Source organism: Musca domestica, unplaced genomic scaffold, assembly GCF_030504385.1.
Source record: "Musca domestica strain aabys unplaced genomic scaffold, Musca_domestica.polishedcontigs.V.1.1 174, whole genome shotgun sequence".
Taxonomy (NCBI): domain Eukaryota; kingdom Metazoa; phylum Arthropoda; class Insecta; order Diptera; family Muscidae; genus Musca; species Musca domestica.
This window is the reverse complement of record NW_026712233.1, coordinates 627755-652092: the sequence shown is the minus strand read 5'-3', so window position 1 is coordinate 652092 and position 24338 is coordinate 627755. Positions and strand designations below refer to the sequence as shown.

Sequence of the window (24338 nt, the reverse complement as noted above, 5' to 3'; positions counted from 1 at the left end):
ATGGCTCTCGAAGCCATCTACAGAAGAGTAGATGACTCACGAAGTCATATATATATGGCTTACGAAATACTCTACAGAAAGTAGATGGCTTTTACAGAAGAGTAGATGGCTTACGAAGCCATCTACAGAAGAGTAGATTGCTTATAAAGTCATCTACTGTAGTGTAGATGGCTTACGAAGTCATCCTCTGTAGTGTAGATGGCTTACGAAGTCATCTACTATAGCGTAGATAGCTTAGAAAGTCCTCTACTGTAGAGTAGAAGTCCTCTACTGTAGAGTAGACAGCTTACGAAGTCAAAAATGCTATTGTAGATGGCGTACGAAATCATCTACTGCAGAATAGATGGCTTACGAAGTCATTTACTGCAAAGTAGATGGCGTACGAAGTCATCTACTGCAAAGTAGATGGCGTACGAAGTCATCTACTGCAAATTAGATGGCGTTCGAAGTCATCTACTGCAAAGTAGATGGCGTACGAAGTCATCTAATGCAAAGTAGATGGCGTACGAAGTCATTAACTGTAGAGTAGATGACTCACGAAGTCATCTGCTGTGGAGTAGATGAATCACGAAGTCATCTACTGTGGAGTTTATGACTCACGAGGTCATCTACTCTGGAGTAGATGATTCACGAGGTCATCTAGTCTGGAGTAGATTACTCTCGAAGTCATCTACACTGGAGTAGATTACTCTCGAAGTCATCTACTGTAGAGTAGATGTCATAGCAGGTCATTCTCTCTATCTATGGGTGACTTACTTTCTGCATTTACGCGACTTAGTCCATTTCATTCCTTGTTGAAAGTTCCTTTGTAGAAATTAAATACCTTTGGCAACCTCTCCCTTTTCTCTTTGCTCTCTTTCTATGTCTCTCCCTCTCTCTCGCTCTCACTATTTTTTCGTCTAACTAAATGAATCAATTCTAGTGGAAGAGCATCATAGCGCTTCATCGGCACCGGGTTTAATGACAGCAACATCACCCAGTTCCTTGACAACCACAAATGGTTCGAATGGAAACAAAAGCGATGATAATACAATGGGTGGACGATTTTTAACCGTACCGAAACCGCAAAAGAGTCATACTTTGACAAATGGTAAAGAACTTTAAGGCCGAAATAATAAAAAATATGTTCAGTTTATGATTTAGTAGAAGACGACAAATACTATTTCTCTCTCTGTAATGTAAATAAATCGTTTTTTGAATGAAACAGTTGGTTATGATTCTGAAACGATTCTCTTCCCGAATTGGTTCCTTACAATATCAGTGCATGGATGTTTTTTCTTTCTTAAAGATAAATTATTGTATCTCAAAAATGTTTCTTTAGTTAAGAGAATGTCAATGTGTCTCACAAGTTTTTTATTCTCTCTTGAATACCTCTTAGCAAAATCTCCCAATGGAAAATCATTAATATTCACTCTCTCATATTCATCTCTCACGCCAACACGGACTCACATAAAACAATCTCATCATTATCTCCATCTTACACCCCCTCTCACCCACACTTCTAGACCACTTCTCAAGTAAATGTGCGTTCTTTTTACACTTCACCCTAAAAGCATGCAATAAAAATATTTTTATTTTGTAGTGATTTTTTTTAATAATTTTTTTATTCACTTTTTATTCAATTTTCTTTTATGATTTCCACTCAACTATAATCTGCACCCCTTTGTTGCCCAACCACCTACCTTATTTTTTTGTTTAAACCACTGAATTTGATGATTTTGATTTGTAATATTGATGTTGTCCGGTAATGTTGTTTGTAAATTGTTGAAATTTGTAATTTTTTGAAAAACTTTAAATTAAAGAAAAAGCTAAAAAATTACGTAAAAATAATAAAATGCCTGTTATAACAGAGGACATGATCAAGAGTCCCAGCAGTCAGTCAATGCAGCGGAACAGCAGCGGCAATGATCTGAGTGATCATCGAGCCAACATGAATTTCATGAGGAAAATCCCTCCCGGTGCAGAGGCCAGTAATATTCTGGTGGGCGAGGTGGATTTCCTGGAAAAGCCATTGGCCGGCTTTATTCGTTTGAAAGATGCCGCCATAATGGGTGATCTCACAGAGGTTCCGGTGCCCACAAGGTAAGAATTTATTATTTAGACAAAGAAGAATTTTAAAAGCTCTTTTATTAACAAAAAAAAAAAAAAATAGAAAGCTCTTTCATGCTCTCTAAGCTCTATTGAGTAGAATAGACCTTCAGGACGATTGAATATAAGATTTTCAAAAGCCCGTCTGTTTGTAGATCTTCAGAAAGCTTTCTGTGTATTGAGGGACCTTAACAGGTATTTGGCATAAAGAATACTTTCTTTGTACATAAGAGACCTTCCAAAGCTCTTCTGTGTACGGAAGATCTTGAGAAGCTTGTTTGTTAATGAAACACCTTTTTCTATGTATAGAAGGTCATCAGAAACTCTTTTATTTACCGAAAACTTTCAAAAGCTATCCTCTCTGAGTAAAAGCAAAAGCTCTTTTTTTTTCTTTGAAAGATGACCTTCAAATTCGCGTCCATGGATAAAAGGCCTTTAAAAAAATTCTGTGGAGACATTCAAAAGCTCGAAAACTTTTTTAAACATAGAAGACCTTAAGAGTTCTTGTGCGTACAAAAGACTTTCGAAAGCTCTCCTGCGTATATAAGAAGCTTTAAAGATTTCTGATAAATAAAGACATACAAAAGCTTTTCGAAAGCTTCTACGACTTTATAAGGCATTCTCTGTTGGAACACCTAGAAAAACTCGTCTGTGAATAAAGCACCTTTGAATGATCTTCTATGGATAGTAGACCTTCTAAAAATGCAAGGATACATTCGAAAAATATTCTTTATATTGATGACCTATAGAAGGTCTTCTGAAGAGAGAAAACTCTCAACAGCCCTTTTGCCTATTTATAACTCTCAAAAGCTCTTTTGTGTATAGGAGACTTATGAAAATTGTTCTGAGCATTGAAGGTAATCGAAAGGCCTTCTATGCCCATGGAAGCTTCAAGAGCTTTTCTGTAAAAAGACAATATCCAAAAGTTCTTCTGTGTATGAGGGATATGCAAAAAACCTTTGAAGTTTCTTTGGTGTATGGAAAACCTTCAAAAAGGGCTCTGTGTTTAGAAGACCTTAAAAAGCTTTTCTTTGTGCAGTTTACCCTAAACATATCCTCTGTTTATAAACCCGAATTAAGAGGTATTCTTTTGTACAAAATACCTTCAAAAGCTCTTCTGGTATTTAAAAAACTGTCTATACATAAAAAAGCTTTAAAAGCTCTTATAAGCACATAAGACCGACGAGAGGTCTTCTATATATAAGGCCATTGTATGGCAAATCGATTTCTATAGCAGACCTCTAAAAGCTCCATTTTGTATAGGAAACCCTCAAAAGGTACTCTGAGTATTCTCTCCCTCTCACATCTCTCTCACTCTCTTCTGTTTCCCCTCCACACAGATTCATTTTCGTTCTGTTGGGCCCGCCCGGCAGTCAAAGTAATTTCCATGAAATTGGTCGTGCCATGGCCACCCTAATGTCGGATGAAATCTTCCATGAAGTTGCCTATCGTGCGCGTAAGCGTGATCATTTATTGGCCGGTATTGATGAATTCTTGGATGCCGTAACAGTACTACCACCCGGCGAGTGGGATCCAGCAATACGTATTGAACCACCAGCAGCTGTGCCATCTCAAGAGATACGTAAACGCCCACCCGAAGCACCCAAAGAGGAAATCGACGAGGAAGAGTTGGAGGCAAAGCTCCGTGAAGAATCTGGTCTATCGCGATCGGGTCGCTTGTTTGGTGGCCTGGTGAACGATGTCAAACGTAAAGCGCCATTTTATATATCCGATTTTACAGATGCTTTCTCCATGCAGTGCATAGCCTCATGGATATTTTTGTACTTTGCTTGCCTATCGCCCATCATTACCTTTGGCGGTCTGCTGTCACAGGCAACGGGTAAAAACATGGCTGCCATGGAATCGTTGGTATCTGGTTTTGTATGCGGTATTGGTTATGGCTTCTTTTCGGGCCAACCCCTCACGATTTTGGGTTCAACGGGCCCGGTGCTGGTATTCGAAACAATTGTCTATGAGTTTTGCCTAAAGCAGGGTTGGGATTATATGACATTCCGATTTTGGATTGGCACCTGGATAGCTGTGATTTTGTTGATCTTGACCGCTGTGGATGCCAGTGCATTGGTGTGCTACATCACCCGGTTTACAGAGGAGAATTTCGCCACCCTTATAGCATTTATATTTATAATGAAGGTACGTGCTAGCTACCAGCATTAAGTGGCGCCCAAGCATAATATTTCTCTATACAATTTTAGGCTGTTGAAAATGTTTTGAAAATTGGCAAAACATATCCGGTGCACAATGAGATATATGATTGTGTGTGTACACCGCCAGTGGGCAGTAATGCCACCATTTTGGAATATGCCAAATTTAATAAGGATTATTGTGCGGTAAGTATTCAGCATTTCATTTTTGAGTAAATTTTGAGGAAAATATTAATTTTGTCCGTAATTTTAGGTCAACAATGGCACCCTTGTCGGCATGGATTGTGAACAACCTGATACCTCAAATATATTCCTCATGTCTGTGTTATTGTTCTTGGGCACGTTTATCATTTCGACCATTTTGAAAGATTTCAAAACGGCTCGATTCTTCCCCACCATTGTTCGCCAGTACATTAGCGATTTCTCCGTTATCATTGCCATCTTCAGTATGTCCGCCTTTGATTATTTCATGAAAATCGAAACACCCAAATTGGAGGTACCACACGAACTGAAACCCACCTTGCCCACACGTGATTGGCTCATCCCACCATTCACAGAAAACAATCCAGCCTGGTCAACGGTTGCAGCTGTCATCCCAGCGTTGTTGGGTACAATTCTCATATTTATGGATCAACAAATTACCGCTGTCATCATCAATCGTAAGGAGAATAAATTGCGCAAGGGTTGCGGCTATCATTTGGATTTGTTTGTGCTATCCATTTTGATACAAATTTGCAGTATTATGGGATTGCCATGGTAAGTGGGAAAACAAAGATGGTGGATGTTTGTAATTATTTTTGCCGATGGCAACATATATAAGGGAAATTTAATAGATAGCTTTTTATGATGTGTTTTATGGGTGTATATGCAGAATAGGTATTACATCCAGGGAAGAGGTCTGAAGACCTCGAAAATCCTCTGTAATGAAAAATTCTAACAAATAGCGAGTATGTGTTTCAATGAACCCTACTGAATGTAGCGTATGAATTATTTTTCAATAATTTAATTTAGATTTTAGTAAGTGACGCCCAACGTAGGGTTTCAATAATATTGTTTTGAATAGTGGCTGGTATTTACCACGAATGTATTGAATGAATCCTTTTTCAACCATTTAATTTAGTTTCCAGCAAATGGCGCCCAACGTGGGATTTTAATAATATTTTTCTAAATGTCATTTGTAATATTATGTACATCAGTTATGCAGCTGACTATGGCGGCCTACGTTATAAGTGTTGTGGGACAAATTGTAAATGAAATTGCTTTAGATTAATTTGGAATCCCATAAAAAGCTCTTAAAGAGAAGCCACGTCCAATTAAATTTGTTTTAGAAAATGGCGCCCAACGTGGAAAGTCTTTTAAATAATAATCGCAGAAATTTTTCTTTGTAGTACTATGTGATACGTTTTTCCTATTAATGGTGCCCAATCTTCAAATTAAGAAGATAACGATGTAATTGTGAAGGCATTTTTGAGAAATGTGAGAGAAGGGATTATTGCATATCCTGTAAATCTGGACAAATATTATTTGTTGTTCTGCTGCAATGTTTGCTGCTTACGTTTACACTGTAAGAGTTTAATAAGTGTAGCTTGTTTATCTGTTTGTACAACTCTCCTGAAAGAATGTACAGAGTAAATCTTATCACAGAAGTAAAACTTCACAAATTTATTTTAGTTAAGTTGATTTAGCTTCGATATGTGCACCAGAAAAGGTGCCCAATGGAAAATCATAAATAATGAAATTTTTATGTGTTCGTTTTTAGAAAATGGCGCCCAACGTAGGTCCCGAAAAATACATTTCGAAACACCTGACAACATTATTTCGATTTTTTTTTTTTAATCTTTAAATGGCGCCCAACGTTTAACCTGGACAAAGTTAACGAAATTGTTTACTTTTGTTAAGATCGGAGCTCCGAAAAGGAACCAAATCTAATACGATTAGTTAAATTTTATTTTTATACTCTCCACCTTGAAAAGGAGGGTATCCGTAAAATTTTGCCGTAGAATCCAGAAATTAAATATGTTTATAATAAGCATAAAATCTAAATCGATTTAACGACGTCCGCCTGTATGTCTGTCTGTCCGCCTGTCTGTTGAAATCAAGATACAGCGAATATTATTTGACGTAGAGTTTCAATATTTGGCAGACCAATTTGTATTGGGTCTAGGATGGTTGATATTGAAAATGAGATATATCGGTTCAGGTTTTGGTATAGCCGCCATATAACGGTACCTCCCGATATTCGGTATTTTAATGATTTTTGCCACATTTAATAATTTTTTTTAAGTATCGGCTAGGTTTGGCAAAGTAGGTGGTATTATTCACGGTGCTGAAACGAATATTGTTTAAGCCTTGCGGCTAAAAATAACATTTTTGTAGCTCTGAAACTAGAATTGGTTACTATTTCAAGGTAAAATCCAAAAGTGGCTCCCAAAGAGAATCTAATAAGTCAGACTTTTAAGTACTGAACTTTATCAATAGACAATAAGTCATTTATCCCCCTAGCGATCTTACACCTTTAGAACAGGTCATAAATCATTAAATTCAAAAGTAAATACAAAAATGGCGCTCAACGGAATCATTAGAAAATATTATGTTTGCCTAAACAAGTGATCTTGTCATCAATACATGGAGCTAAAAAACACCAAAAATGGCGCCCAAGGTAAATTCAAATGTTGGGGTAGTCATCTTTGTTTCATACATAAAAATAGCTCTTTAGCTACACAGACGAACTTGTCGTCAATATATGGAATTTAAAAGAAAACACCAAAAGTGGCGCCCAACGTAAATTCGAATGTTAAAGTAGTCATCTTTGTTTCAAACATAAAAATAGCTCCTTACCTACACAAACGATCGGTCATCAATATAGAGGTAATTAATATGTAGACATCCCGTCGTAAGAATAGAATTCAGAAGAAAACACCAAGAGTGGCGCCCAACGCGGAATCGAATCTTGTGTTGGCCTTCTATTTTAAACATATAAAAATAAATGTTTACATAACATATATAAAACAGATCTTTACATACACTAGCGATTTTGTATCTATGAAACTAGACATCAATATATGGAAGTTTTTCATTTAGACGTAAAACCAAAAGTGGCGCCCAACATGAATTCAAATAATTTTTTATGGGTATAAAACATCACTCAATGAAAAGTTTTTGCTGGTCTTCTAAAAACAAACCATTGTCAATAGAAAATGAGATATTAAGAAATTATCAAAAGTACATTGCAAAAATGGCGCCCAACGTAATTTCAAATTTTGTACCGGTCTTAAACTGTTTAGCTACACAAGCGATCATAAAATTATAGTACTGTACATTAATACACAGTTTTTAAAAGAAAACACTAAAAGCGGCGCCCAACGAGAATTCGACTTTGAATAGAAGACCAGCTTCTATGTATCATATATACAAATTGCTCTTTACTATGGAATAGGAACATCTTGCATCTATAGAACAGGCCATCAATATAAAAACGTTTTTGGTGTAGACATGAAACCAAAAATGGCGCCCAACGAGAATTTGAATAACTTACTTGTCTTCTACATACAAAACATCGAAGGAGCTGTTTAATCTATGAATAAGGCACTAATATTAAAGGAGATTCCGTGCCTATGTAATATGTAGGCATTCTGGCATGAATGCATAGAATTTAGAAGAAAACACCAAAAGTGGCGCCCAACGAGAATTCGAGTCTAGAAGTGGTACTTTTTGTATCATATATTGTATCTATGGAAAAGGTCATCACTATATCATATTATCATTACATATAAGACCAAAAGTGGCGCCCAACATGAATTCAAAAAATGTATTTATCATATATGTATGGAACATTACTCAAGGAAAATTGGTTAAGTCTAAGTTATGCCCACAGAAGGGATATATGGAAGAGACCATCAATATGCAGATTATTTTATGTAGGAGAGGTCTTAAATCTCTCGAAGAGAGAGCTAGTGACTGTACAGAAAATGTCTTCTTCTAAAATGTCAATGAAAATCATCCCCCCACGTCTAAATTTAATTTGATTAAAATTTCTTTTTTCCCTTTCCAGGTTCGTGGCTGCCACTGTGCTCAGTATTAACCATGTGAATTCACTGAAAAAGGAATCAGAATGTTCGGCACCGGGTGAAAAACCACAATTTTTGGGAGTGCGAGAGCAGCGTGTTACCCACATTTTGATTTTCCTTAGCATTGGCCTCTCTGTTTACTTGACACCCATATTGTGTCACATTCCTATGCCGGTATTGTTTGGGGTTTTCTTGTACATGGGTGTGGCATCGCTGAAGGGTTTGCAATTCTTCGATCGCCTGCTGATCATGTTAATGCCTGCCAAATATCAACCGGATTATATGTTCCTTAGACAGGTATGGAAAATAAATCAGCCAGAAATTTACAATCTATTGATGAGAATTTTCAAAATTGTCTACAGGTTCCCATTAAACGTGTCCATCTGTTCACAATTATCCAATTGGCCTGTTTGGTGTGTCTGTGGCTCATCAAATCCTTCTCGGCCACATCCATACTCTTCCCCCTGATGTTGGTCGTTATGATTGGTATACGCAAGGCCTTGGATTTGGTATTTACCCGAAGGGAATTGAAAATTCTCGATGATATTATGCCGGAGATGACGAAGCGTCAGGCTGCTGATGATCTCCATCAATTGGATGCTGAGGTGGGGTGCTTTAGAAAAATGTTACCTTGTTTTGGTGGTAGTCGTACTTCACATTCCATCAATGAGAAATCTCCTGCGAAGAAGAATGGTAGCAAACTAAACATGAAGACGGCCAGTTTTACACAGGCCAATGAAAAGGAACTGGAGGCCCAGAGTGCATTGCTGAAGAAGTAATGACAGCAAATGGGGATTTGTGGAACGAAATAAGAGAAAGAATTTTCCCATTTTCGCATTGGGTTGTCATGTTTACTTTGCTACTATTTGCTGATGTTTCCACTCTCGCTCTCTTTCTCTCTCACAAACTGGGCGAAATGAAGTTGTCATTTCGCTCTCTCCCCCTTCTTTTACTACTTTATTTACGTTTCCATGTATGTGTATTTGTTTGATGATCACTGTTAGTTAACGTTCCTTTGAAATGCACTGTAGACCTCCAAATACAGCAACCAACCACCACAAAACAACATCACAGCAGAAACAAAAGAAAGCAACATAGATTTGTGCTTCACTGTAATATTGATTTATATATAATTTTCAATTTTTGTTTTAAATCAGTATTTGATTATTTAATTGCCTTTTTTTTTGTAATTTTAAGCTAGTAGTTCTTTTTTAGTATAATTATATACATACAAATATTATTTTTTTAATTATTATGATGATTATTATGTTCTTTAATATAAATATTAAAAATAATCTTAGTTTGAATGCATTTACATATACATATATTTAAACATTTTTAAACAATTTGAGTCTGCAGCATTCTAATTGCGAAGATTGTAGTTTATGTTATTCAAATTTTTACCCACGTATGTACATCTATGTTTTTAATTTTTTAACTAGAATATATATTGTTTTTATTTTAATTTTTTCTATGCCACAAGAAAAGAGAACACAACACTTTGCTATAACAACCACAACTAGCTTGTAGACTTGTATTTAAATGTTTTTATTTTTATTTCAATATTATCGTTTTACCTCCTCCCTTTTTTTAATGTGTAATTTTATCGAAATTTGTTTTTAAATTTAGAAACAACGTTGTACTAAGTCAATATAGAAAAAAGTACCTAAAAACGTATTACAATTAATTAATATATGCCCATAAAATATATGTGAAGATTATACATACATACAAATACATTTTATATATTTACAAACCGAACCACACAGAAATACAAACAAATATAAAAAAACAACATTTGAAATAAGTGCAAAACCAACAAAAAAAGACAACGATCTACTAGTAGCATCCGCATTAGTCTGTCTAGAAAAAAAAATTATTTTACATTTTATTGTAATAAAGACAATGAAGAAATAAGAAAATTAAAATAGAACAATTTTACAAAACAAAAAAAAAAACAATTACTAAAACAACAACCACAACAAACTCTGGAATTACTATAATAGAAGATAGTCAGTTCTTGTAACTTTATACTTATTTTGGAATAATCGTTTGATTTTATGGACATCGAAGTTTAAATTACCATCCAAGATTTTTTGCCAAGAAAATCTTGATGGATAGGGTTTTTGCCACGACAATACTCACATCTTTAAATCATGAAGTCATTGAAAGAAAAATAATTCGTCCTTGAAAAAATATTCATTAAAATCGTAGTTTTTTCAGAACACTTTAAATATTCAAAATATTTTTTGAAAGAAAATCGAAAATATATAAAAAATCACAATCTTCGGCCAGAAGATTTGGCAAATATATATCGAAAATCGGCAAAAAAAATTGTGATTATTGACATGAGATGCCTCTATAAATATTCTTTAAAAAAAGTGGCGCCCAACGGGAATTCGAATGTTAAAATGGTCTTCTATATTTCAAAATTTGTATCGTTATACAATTTATAGAAAGCAATCTGATTAGCTACACAAGCAATCTTGTAATTATAGTACTTTTTTTTTCGAATTGGTCACCTTTGGCACGAATTATGGCCTTTAAATGGCCAATTAAACCGTCACAAGCTGCCCGAATGTAGCTCTGCGGTATTTTGGCCCATTCCCAGCGAAGCGCTTGCTTGAGATCGACATTTTGGTATTTTTTAATGACAATCTTGCTTTCCAAAATACTCCAGACACAATAGTCCAACGCATTGGTATCCGGAAATTTTGGTGGCCATTGTGCCCTGGAAATGAAGCGAGGAACCTCATTTTGTAACCATTCTTGGGTGGCGCGTGCTGAGTGCGATGGTGCAGAGTCCAGTTGGAATGTCCAAGGTCTGCAGCCAGAATGTTGGCGTGCCCAAGGTTTTAATGCATGCATGTTGGCGTGCCCAAGGTTTTAATGCATGCTCCAGAATATTTTCGCAATAATATTCGGCATTTATTCTGATGCCACGGTCGAAAAAAAAAACTATAAAAGTGGCGCCAAACGAGAATTCGAATGTTGAACTGGCCTTCTCTTCAATTTACAAAATACGATTTATATACAGAAAACTGTTTAGCAACACAAGCGATCTTGTAATTATAGTATTTTTCATCAATGCAAAGATTTTAAGAGAAAACACTTAAAGTGGCGCCCAACGAGAATTCGAATAAAAACTGCTCATTACCATTGAAACATGAACATCTTGTATCAATGGATTCCGTGCATGTGCAATTTGTAGACATCCTGTCATGAATATAGCTCTATAACTATAGAAGCTATACAGGGTGAGATAAAAAAACTGCAACAAAGTCAAATACCATTTAGATTTTTTCGAATTGGTCACATTTGGCACGAATTATGGCCTTCAAACGGAAAATGATTAAAACTGCTGAAGACGAGTAAAACATGCTCCTCCCTCTTATTCGAGTGGAATAAAAAAATAGTGCATACTTGTTTTTTTCTCGCGAGAGAACTTTCGCTAGTATTAAAGCTAGCATTACTCTGATTCAAGTGTGCATTTTGGCAAGGCTTCAAGATTCTTCCTTTGCTGTCATCGCTCCTGTTTATTATTTACGCCTCCTCTTTTCACTTATATTGGTTCCAATGTTTCAACATTTGTGGTAGTCTAACCAGTTGAAGAGAAGAGAACTTCATGATCATTCACTGACATCGTCCAATTCCCTGACATCGGAATAACTAAGCATTGAATGTTGAAGAAACATGACGTGTACATTGGTACGAAATCAACTTGTGTGCTGGTGAAGACTAATATACGGGACATGATCTGATTGGAGAGAAATGGCAGATGCGATTGTTGTCCTTTATCTGTCGAGGTGAAATTTTGGGACGTATTTTATGAGGTTGTGGTAAATTTTACCCTATTAATTAAAAAAATAGCCACCACCGTTTTGAAGGAACTTGAAAATTTTAAAAACAAAACCTTAGAAAAATACTTCTCAAATAAAAATCGTTATATGGGGCGAAACTTAAATCAATTCCAGTAAAAATACGCTAAAATCTTAAAAATACCGATTATGAGGGAGGTATTGTAATATAGGGGATACAAGAAGAAGTGGAGCTGTTATAGACTGTTTATATACAAAATTTGAAACAATTTGCTAGTTATTTCTCCTAGAGAAAACTATTCCATTCATCGATCTCCTCCATTCCATTTATGTAATTTTTGCATATGTTCTTGTCGATGCGGTTGAGAAGATTTTCACAAATTTATAATATTGTAACATGATTCGCTTCCACTCACTCGTATTTGTAAGTCCTCATTTATACATGGGAGTTTCGACAAATTTAATTCAGAATATGTTACAATATTCCAAAGAAATGGCAACGACGTCCATTTGTCAATGAATATAAACACATATACAAACAAACCAATGGAAATATACAACAAATAGCACAGTAATTATAAATACGAGTGAGGAGAAATGGTTAAATCTACTAGTTACTTTCTTAACAATATTTGAAACTATTTTCGATATTGTTTCTGAGTAAAAACAATAAGTTTAGCAAGAATCATAAAAATAAATAGAATTAAAGGACAATAAAAGACTAAATAACAAACTATATTAATTGGAAGTTTATGTCAAATTCCAATCGTTCCACAAAAAAAAAATAGTTCCTTTGAACAAGTTCGTTTGGGACAAACACAACTCTAATGGTTATTAATGGCAAAATATTAGAACTCTTTCTCTGTTTTATTTTATTTCTCTCCTGGTTCTATCTATGGAAAAAAAGGCTTATCAAGAATACGAAATGAAGGAAATAAAAATGAATTCACCTTTTGTACCATTTTTATAAATATCGTTTCTCATATTTTCCAAAATGAGTATAAAGTTTCAAAATATATTTATAAAAAAAATATTTTTAAAAGAAAAGGCTAGATATAAACATATATTTTAAGCTGATGTCATATTTATTTTTAAAAAATCCAAAATTTAATAAAATTCTCATTAAAAACAAAACCCTATTTTCCCATCTACCATTTTTTGTTCCTGTAATATTTTTGTATGCATTTTCCAACTCGATCATTACTCATCAATTTTGAGTTTCGTTATTTAAAATCATTCGAAATTCGATTCGTTGAACTCGTCATTTGATGTAGGTAATTTAGAGAGCAAGCAACGTGATTAAAAGTGAAATGAAAACATGGTATTAGGGAGCAATTCGGATTTCAGTGTAATAGCTTTGTTCCCTTAATATGTAAAAATCTTTGAGTTTTGAAATATTTTCTAAAAACAAAAATATTTCCGTACACAAAGATGAGCACTACCAAATTTATGTTAGGCAATTTTTCTTTGTTTGTAGGAGAGACTTGGGTAAAGGGAATAAAAATGGAAAAAACTGTTGATACTGGAAAATTTCTGCCAATTCCTTTCATGTTTTTATTTTTTAACAAAAAATATAATTAAAATAGCGGATACGGGTTTTGAAACCGGACTTTTAGGAGCCCCGGGTCCGTCCCCAAGAAAAAAAAATAGTTTCCCGAAATCAGGGTAAAAATACCTACCACTGGAAAATTTTGAAAAAAAAAAATTGAAGAGTTTTTACTAAACTATAGTTAAGCCCTACTGAATAACACTAACTTGCGGTGAAATATAATTCCAAACTATCAATCTGCTGTACAGTCGCATATGTACATACTGTAAACTCAAATTCAAACTTAATTCCAGAACATATTTTATAATCGAAAAACTAGATCGGTGATTAAAATCATCCATTATCATTGTGTTAATTTATTTATTTCTAAACTTCAAAATTTTGTAAAATCTTTCACCAAATTTCACAAAAGATCGTTTTCAAATTTCTTCAATCACCTATATTTGGCACCTTAACCCCCTCACAATTGTAAGCTAGTGATATTTTCGAACCAAACAAGGTCTATAACTTATACAAATACAGCAAAAAAAGCAAAACAGCAAAAACAACAACCCTATGTATTTAATTTTTAAGGATCACCATCAACACCAGCACCAACAGCAGCATCATCATCACCACCACGACAGATATGATAAATACAATTCGTCTATAAATCCGGGACCAACAACGATACACATACCCCTAAAGGTAGATTCAAGTGAAACGTCATCAACGTCGGCCCATCAGCAGCAGCAGCAACAACAGGCAAAATCTACGAATGTACCCCAAGAGGTGCAAAGTATTTGGCAGCAACTGCATGAGGATGGTAGTTCAACAGAACAATTGATAATACCAATCAACTTTAAAGTTCGACAGGTTAATGGCAGTCATAAGTAAGTTGAGTTCGTTTTGTTTACATAAGCAAAGAAAAGAAGAAGAAGGAGATTGTAGAAATATTCAGAATCATAGATATATCGAAACACACAGCTAGAATTGTAAATGAATTAATTCATCTTCCCGTTTTTTTCTTGTTCTCCATTTATGCATTATTTTCATTCATTGTCAATTAAAAAAAAAATATTTAAAAAAACATGAAGTAAACAATCACTGACCACCATGAACGAGGAAGAGGAGAATTTAAATACACCGGGAAAACAGATTTTTGACAATTCATCCAAAAATGAGCCATTCCATGTTAAGGACACCTCAAACGATGCCGAAACAAATAAAAATCTCATCACACCCGTTTAGATTCAAGTCAATGAGAATTATTGAAAGCGTCATTTTAGAATGACAACACATGCGCACACCATGTTTCGCACAAAATACGTATGCTGTTACACAGTTGTAAGAAGAAAAAAAAACAATCAGAGAAAACAAAAAGAACAAGAAAATAGGCTTAAATTTATGAAGGTTGAGTGGTTGATGGGAACTTTGAGTGCTTGAGGGGGATAGTCAACTTGCACAATTTCGAATTTTTTATACCCTCCACCATATAGGGTGAGATAAAAAAAACTGCAACAAAGTCAAACGCCATCATTTTTACATTTTTTTAAAATTTTATTGAATGAAAGCAAAAAATATCGGAAATAGCTTCAAATGTAAGAATAAGTTTAGATTTGTTCGAATTCGCCACCTTTGGCACCAATTATGGCCCTCAAACTGCCAATGAAACCGTCACACCCTGCCCGTATGTTGTTCTGCGGCGAGGTGCTTGCTTGAGGTGATCGACACAGACACAATATTCCAAAGGATTAGTATCCGGAGATTTTGGTGGCCATTGTGCGCTGGAAATGAAGCGAGGAACCTCATTTTGTAACCATTCTTGGGTGGCGCGTGCTGAGTACGATGGTCCTGTTGGAATGTCCATGGTCTACCTCCAAATGTTTGCGTGCCCAAGGCTTAAATACACCCTCCAGAATATATTCGCGATAATATTCGGCATTTATTCTGATGCCACGTCGATTAGTACGAGCGGAGAGCGACCATCGGTTGTTATGGCGGCCCACACCATCACCATGGCCGGCGCTTGAGTTCTGGTGGATAACCAAAAGTGCACATTTTCAGCTGACCTTTTTGGCAAATAAACACAATCATTTTATTTCATCGGAGAAAACCAAATTCAGAAGTTCACCACTTTCGGCCAAGCCAAACAACCCTTTAACTCTTTTGAGTATATTTTCTTTCTGTTGCGGTGTAAGTTCTTGCACTTTTTGGAATTTCAATCATCACAATATAATAAGCTGTCACTGCAGTAATTTTAACAGGTGTCGGACGAAAGGCTTAGAAGTGACAGCAGTCTGAAGTTGGTTGCAGTTTTTTTATCTCACACTGTATATAAGTCATAATGAACGAAACACCACATTTTCCCAAAAAATAGTTATAGATGTCTGATTTTCTTCAAATTTTGCACATCCACATATTTTTATCAGTATTATGTGATCAACATTTTACAAAATGCATGCACTTTGTAATATTTATATCAGACTTAGGTCAGATGAGTAATGGGCAATATTGACCCACTACTTCTGGACTTCTCTTCACATAAAGGATCCACTTTTTGAATAAAACATATCTTAATAAACTGACATTGGATGAGGGTCTACATCTGTCGGCAAAACCGAATTTAATTTGTTTTACACGTTTTTTAAATCGAGAATATTTGGGGAGATATAGTTTGCGTATATGGCAATACTAATGAGTCTTTTTTGTACCTTGTGTATCCTATTTGTTGTGAAAATGTGAGGTGGTTAAAGATATCAACCGTGATTTAAGCCTTTTTAACAATTTCGATATGCCTGTAAAAATTCTTGTACCACTTACCAAGCACTCAAAGTTCTATCAAAATCTATAAACCCCAAAGTATGGGTTTAGAAATCGTAGAGCGACCGTTTTTTTACAGATCAACAATGGATTTTAAGTATATAACAAATGTAAAAACAAAACAATCTTAGTCATTTCCATCCCTTTTACAGAGTAAAACTATATATGTATTCAACAATTTTATACCGCATCACAATATACAACAAAACTCAATGTACTTTTAAAATTGATATGCAAACATACAGACATATATAAAAATACATTTATTAAACTAGTTCATTTTGTATGTGTCTAAAGTAGTCTTTTGGAAAAAGAAATTAAAATAGAACTTAAAAGCAACACAAAGACACTAATTAAACACAACTGTCAATTGAAACATAAGTTAATTACTTAAATGAAAAAAAAAAACATCTACAATTTAAACAATACCAAATGTCAATCAGACGAAAAGGAAAGCTCGCCGAGTGGTAAATATGAGAATACATAAAACGCCTCTTTGACTTGCTTAAGTCATCGGCTGGTTTCATCGGAAAGAACAAAGCAACTTAGGGAGAAAATCGAACTAAGCCAACCTAAAACTGCTTTATTCCTCTACAAAGAAGCCAGCCGATGACATTGCCGGCCAAAAGAGCATTTTATATAGTCTTTACATAGCCTTTACATTTAAACGACTGTTTTTTATAATTCATTTTTTTTTTTTCAAATTCAAAATCCCAACAAAGGTGCCGATACATAGAGAATTTTTTTCTGACAGGAGACAGCAGCAGTTTTTTTTCGTAAAAGACCAAAGGAATTATCGAACAAATTCAACCTTTTTCTCAATTCGTTTAGAAAAAAACACCAGCAGATGACCTATGCCAAAAAATTTTATGTAACGGAATCTTTATTCAGAAAATTCTAGTCCAACTGGGCTTGTAATTTGAAATCTGCCTAAAATGCCTAATATTAATTTTGGCCAATGTCAGTTAAGTTATTAAATACAGCCAGATGTTGTATGAGTAGACCATGTGATCCACTGGCTGTACTCTCTGGCGTCTTCATCGGCCGCCCCAGTATGCAAATGCCTCAGTTCTCGCACTATTGACAATCTGTCTGATGTCTCTTATATTTATGGAAGTAGATCCTTGGCCACGAAGCGATAGTTATAATGACTAGGTAGATATGATGGCTAGAGAAGCTGTCAACAAGCGACCAATTGTATCATACAGTCAGTGAATCCATAACTTACTGTTCGGAGCCATTAACAAAATTCGACATTGGGAAATTAAGATAACAACACTGGACCTGCTTGAAATTCGCAGTCAGTACTAAATATTGACTTTTCCAATTTTGACTTTAATAAAAACGTCGATTTTGGATTGTAACTTAGATTTTCGATTTTATGATAGTTTTGCCAACCAATGATAAAATCGCGTTTTTGACTATTTGATGGGGTAGAAAATCTAAATTGAACACATGATAATCGACCAAAATCTATGATGTCAAGATTGAAAATTTATCTTGTAAAGGAGGACTTTGTTATTTCCATCACAGCGGAAAAAACAACATTTTGTTTTTTAATCGATTAGTCAAAAGTCGACTTACGAATCCCTAACACTGAGGGAGACAAAGACCTAAAATGGTAAAGACTAGACAAAATTCATTCTGAGCAAATAGTTGGTGTCTATACTATCTAGATAACAGCTCATGGCAGTACAATGTTATATAAAAAACACATTTATAGAAAACGCTTGGGTGATATATCAAACATTTTTAAGTATAAGTAGATTTTTATAAGTTTTCTTATACGACGCCAATCGTAGGTTGTTATTTTATGCATTTTTTAACAATTTATACAAATTTGAATAAATTTTCATTCAAAAAATTCAATTCCAACATTAGTTAGACAATTCATTGTCCCAGCAGCTGTGTTGATGCGACTATCTGTATTCTTCTACACAGCTGCTGGGAAAATGAACTGTCAAACCAATTTTGGAATTGACATTTTTGAATGAAAAATTATTAAAATTTGTAAAATTTGTTGAATAACGTATTTCATAATGACCTCCGAATGACGTCGTATAAGGAAACATATAGAAATCTACTTATAATTGAAAAACATTTAATTTTTTTTTTTGACATATCAATGCTCAAAAGCGTTGATGCATCTACCTGTATTCTTCTACCATGAATCTGGTTTAATATCAAAATTTGCTTATATTTTGTGGGCTATTGGTTTATCTTTTGTTCTGTGATTTCAATAACAAAATTGCATTTTCACATTAAATTTGTTTTTCAGCTGGCTTAGAATGGCATCATGCATGGTAGGGAGACGTAGATCGACTTTTGGAAAGTCTCAAGGCTGTAAAGATCGCAGCGTTCAATTTCTGTAATAAATTTTCAATTATTTTGTGTAGTTATTGTTGACCTTTGATCAATATATTTATTTCTGGTTTTTCGTTTGGCTTGAGGTCAGAATTAAAAAAAAAAACAGACGAATTTGTTTCTTTATATTTTAATTTAATTTTTCGATACTTCGACTATCTTCTATAGTCATCATCAGGGATTTGAATTGGATTTTATCTCTTCTGTTTTTAAGTTCTCTGATGCAGTTTTTCCATCCTTCCCTTTTTGAATTATATTCTGTTGGAAAATTAAATTAAAAAGGAAAGGATGCAAGAGCTGCATCAGAGAACTTAAAAACAGAAGAGATAAAATCCAATTCAAATCCCTGATGATGACTATCGAAGATAGTCGCAATATCGGAAAAATATATTAAAATATAAAGAAACAAATTCGTCGGTTTTTTTTAAATTCTGACCTCAAGCCAAACGAAAAAACAAGAAGAAAATTTTCAATTATATTATCATAGATACTTTGTCAAATTTTTCTATCATTTGGTTCATATCTTCTATTTGACACATATACATATGAAAAATTCTACAATCGAAATCGTTTAAGTCGACATTGGTTCGACAAAAGTCAAAAACGATTTGACAGAACCGAAAGATCGAAAAGTAAATTGTCCGTGAAGGCAAAACTTTAGAAGCTTAAAGTGTACTTTTTATGACTACATATCCCTTATTCATGGCATGGTAGAATAATACAGGTAGATGCATCGACACAGCTGCTGGGACAATGAACTGTCAAACCAATTTTGGAATTGACAATTTCGAATGAAAAATTATTAACATTTTTAAAAATTATTGTGAAAACAACAACCTTCGATTGATGTTAAATAAGAAAACATATAAAAATCTACTTATATTTGAAGAGACAAGTGTTGATGCATATACCTGTATTCTTCTACCATGGAATTGCCGCACAATTATATATATTACATATTAACCTAAATAAATTATCGTGGAGAATTTTTTCGGGAAAAAGATTAAACATTCACCAAACGATTTCCAATGAACATTAAACTGATACCCATTACAAAAAATCACATTAACAATTAAAAAATTATCATTAATAGTGTTATTTTAACAATATTTTAGCATTTATTTTAAAAACATAGGCCATGTTCACACTAAATCGAATCCCATTAACCATTATTATATTATGCGACTGGTAGTAAAATGACTTGTCAACAACCAGTTCGTTCTAGTCACATGCGATGTAACACTACCACAAAAATGTTGATCACATTTTGAATACATCCACCAGTAGTTAATTATAAATGTCAATAGAACAATTAATAATTGTGTAAAGCATTTTAATCAACAATAAATATTACATTTTCAATACCACACACTTGGTTTTATTCGATTACTAGAGAAGAAGGTTCATTTAGGTTTGATTTTAATACATTTTAAGAACATTTTCAATTTCTAATCCTTTCTCCTTTAATTTAATTTTTTTTTTTCGATGTTGTAAATTGTTCCATTTCGGTGTATTTTCAATGCTACAGAGTTGTGCCAAACAAAATACACATACAATCAAAGAATATTAAGTAGTTTCAATAACAGGAGATCGGCTCTAAAGGTGAGAATACATAAAACGCTTTTTTGACTGGCTTAAGTCATTGGCTGGGTTCTTCGTAGAGGAACAACGGAGTTTTAAGTTGACTTAGTTCGATTTTGGATCTACGATCCTCAGTTCTATTTCAAAGAAGCCAGCCGATGACTTAAGCCAGTCAGAAAAGCTTTTTATGTATTCTCACCTTAAGACCAGATCTTACTTAAAGTGAAGAATACGATTATTCTAGTGAGATATTCTTAAATTCGAAACAGACTTAAAGTACGTTTACATACTACTTTTTATCCAGATTAACTTTAATAGTTCGCCAATCGGAGGTTGTTGTGATATGCATTTTTTTTAACAATTTTTACAAATTTGAATAATTTTTCATTCAAATATTTCAATTCGAAAATTGGTTTGACAGTGCATTTATTTTTTTTTTTCATGTCAACATTTTTAAAATGTTTTGTGAAAAATAAGTAGAGTTTTATATGTTTTCTTATACGACGCAAATCGGAGGTTGTTATGATATGTATTATTCAATAATTTTTTTAAAAATTTCAATAATTTTTCATTAGCTGGGTCGATGCGACTACCATGTTTGTATCTAAACGTACTGTTATCGCGTTCTTGTCGATTACCACTTATTCATTTAATCGATCTCCACATCGATATCATCAGTTTATGTAGAGGGCGCTTGGTATGCATATTAGGGTTGCCAATATAGATTTAGTTTACAATATTCTAACGTCTCCATATTGATTTTGCAAGGGCTAAACGTAATTTATAACTCTAGGCCGAAAATATTTGTTTTGCACAACTCTGTAGTTTCTAACAAAAAACATTACCAAAAAACAAACACTCTATCCACATTTCCTTTCAAGACCGGAATGCCTAATAGAATCACCTTGTTGTAAGTAAACTAAATTAAATTCATTAGAAATGCATGATTTGATTTGATATTCTTTCCTTCTACAAAATTTTTAAGTATAATTTATTTAAAAAATAATAATATGTATATGAAACTCACAATACATTTGTAAATTTTTTCAGCACAAAACATTTGATACGTCAGTACGAAAATGGGACGGATATTCAGATAATAGACGCCTCTACGTATCGTCAACAGAAACATCCGTTTGAAACGATGGTATGATTAAGGCAAAGTAAATTTAAAACAATTATCATCTTTTTTATATAAATGACAAAAACAAAAAAATAGAAACGTTCCTTGAACGCCCACAAAAAGCCATGCATGTGTAACCAACCAACCAACCGACCAGGACCACCGTGCCAACAACGATATATAATCATTATTTATCTTTCTTACATGGGATTCAGATAATTTCATGAAAATATCAATATGCTGGGGAAGAGAAACCGAAAAAAAATATTTATCTCCCACCTCTTATCCACAAACTTAGGGCCTGCCACTGCATGTCTTAAGAAACGCAGTTCGAAAAAAAGAAATTTCATTGAGTGTTTTTCACATTTGTGTTTAAAAAAATAAATCTAATAGTACGTTTACAGTTTACCTATTTTGTAAGCCCAGTGCATTTAAGAGTTTTATCAGACGATAAGTGCTTTACATATGTTCTGTCGTTTTTATTATCCATGTGTATTTCTGTGTGTATGTAAATATTGCCATTTTACATATGACTTATAATTCTTGCTATCAAATACTTGCATATGCTTTTATTAGTTCCTCTGGTTACATTCATTTTAAAATTATGGAGGTAAAGTCATTTCCAATTAGACTATCCATCTCTGCATTTTCTGTAAGTTATCACGTCAAATTTCACTGAATAAGAACGGGTTCCTATCTCTGATTTCTGTGTATACAATGGATTTATAAATATAAATTTTGAGAATGAGATTGTGAATAAACTTGAAAAAGATTTAAGGACATGTTTGCATGACTACCATGGTAACATTGTTACTATATTTTATTTTGAAAAAAAAATTTAATACTTTATGCATGACTTTTTACCGAAATTACATTTTATATATTTTCATTGGTAGAAGAATACGGGTAGATGCATTAACGCTAAGGAAAATTAAAATGTCAACAATTTTTAAATGTTTCTTCAAAATTAAGGAGATTTTCCTATACGACCCCAATCGGAGGTTGTTATGGTATGCATTTTTTAACAAATTTAAATAATTTTTCTTTCAAAAATTGTAATTCCAAAATTGGTTTGACCGTTCGCTGTTCCAGCAGTTCTTTCATGCGACTGTCTGTATTCTTCTATCGTGAAAATTTCACACACATTTGATTAAATTATATGTTTCCGATGAAAATAGGGCTCGCTGTGATCGAAAAAGTACATGATGTACCTTACTCATGAATTTCACAAGTGAAATGTCGTCTATATATCACACGATGTGTGCAACTTCAGATACATACATACTTCATATATACATATGGAAAAATTGACACTAAAACATGCCTTCTGATAGAGTCTTAAATTACAAATTCCATATCATATGCTCAAACAGATCTAATGTAAACGTACTATAATATTTAAAAAAAACACGCATATATTTGGCGTTTTCTTTGTAATATTCTTTCAAAATACTAAAGCAGGTCATATTTTTCTAGCGTGAAATTTATCTGTATTCCTCTTATGAATTACATGCATACATTTAAAGATAAAATGGAAATTGAAAAAATATATTGCAAGGCAGTTTACATTGCTACAAAATTTGATGCTTCGGATAAGCTATGGTAGAAGAATATAGGTTGACGCATCGACACAGCTGCTGGGACAATGAACTGTCAAACCAATTTTGGAATTGAAAATATTGAATGAAAAATTATTTAAATTTTAAAAATTATTGAAAAACGCGAATGACGTCGTATAGAAAAACGTATAAAATCTACTTATATTTGAAAGAAAATTTCAATTTTTTTAATATATCAACGTTCCCATGCGTTGATGCATCTACCTGTATTCTGCTACCATGAGAGAAGCTTATATCTAATGGCAGTTGCAAATTTGAATGCAACTTTATATCGAATCAATTTATTTCAATTCTTTCGGAAGCTAGAGTGATTTCCACAGACGGTTAGACGGACGTACTACGCCAAATCGATGTAGAATTTTATGTTGATCAAGAATATATATACTTTGTGCCATCTAAAATGTATATTTCGAGGTGTTACAAACGGAATGACAAACAAAATATACCCTCCATACTATGGTGGAGGGTATAAAAACCTTTTTATGTAATCTCACCCTGCACCTGTTTTACCCTGCATTTACGAAAGCAAGACAAATTAAACAATATATAATAGTCGTCAACTTCAAACTTGTTTGAACATGTTTACATATACGAAATCAACTAGATTTCAACTGTCAATTCCATATTGACATTTACACATTAGAATTGTCGGTATATTTTAACATGCTTTTATTGTCCTTCAAAAATACATCATTTCTAAAACTTCTTCTTAAACAATTCCAGGAAGATAACAGTTTTTATGTATGTATGTAATTCAAAACTTCACTGACATATCACCAATCTGAACATTTGAATCCCGTACCATTTTCTAGTAATAAATTTTAATTGTTAATACGAACATTGTATATTTAAAAAAATTTATGTAGAATTATTATTTATAAGTGTTTAAGCCCTTACCTATCAATCCGCAACTAAAATTATCAAACCAAGTGGACACTGGCATTCGAATTCGAAGTGAAAATTTTTGCAAACTAAAATGACTGTACGTTATTTTATTCCAAATCCAAACAAAAAAACACCATTATTACAAGCCTACATAAATACCTCCTTGTTTTAGTGTAAAACAAATTATTATTGTTAATAAATATACACGTATTGTGAAACAGAAATAACATGTGTTTTATTTAAAAATTTTTTAGCGCTAAATGAAATCGCAAACTTTGCT

General features: G+C 33.6%; 1 protein-coding gene across 6 annotated transcripts in view; it reads left to right on the top strand.

Moving 5' to 3' along the window:
• LOC101900351 (sodium bicarbonate cotransporter 3) overlaps positions 1-21933 on the top strand; it is a gene marked incomplete at its 5' end in the record, with an annotated part of 36391 nt that extends 14458 nt beyond the window's left edge. The window contains 9 exon segments of one of the 6 annotated variants that reach the window (XM_059120766.1): positions 923-1090; positions 1851-2082; positions 3429-4239; positions 4302-4436; positions 4504-5006; positions 8302-8614; positions 8680-8922; positions 14258-14556; positions 21482-21933. In XM_059120766.1, coding sequence (XP_058976749.1) covers positions 923-1090; positions 1851-2082; positions 3429-4239; positions 4302-4436; positions 4504-5006; positions 8302-8614; positions 8680-8922; positions 14258-14556; positions 21482-21584 — 2807 coding nt within the window. 6 annotated transcript variants of the gene reach the window in all.
• Positions 21934-24338: the final 2405 nt, after the last annotated feature.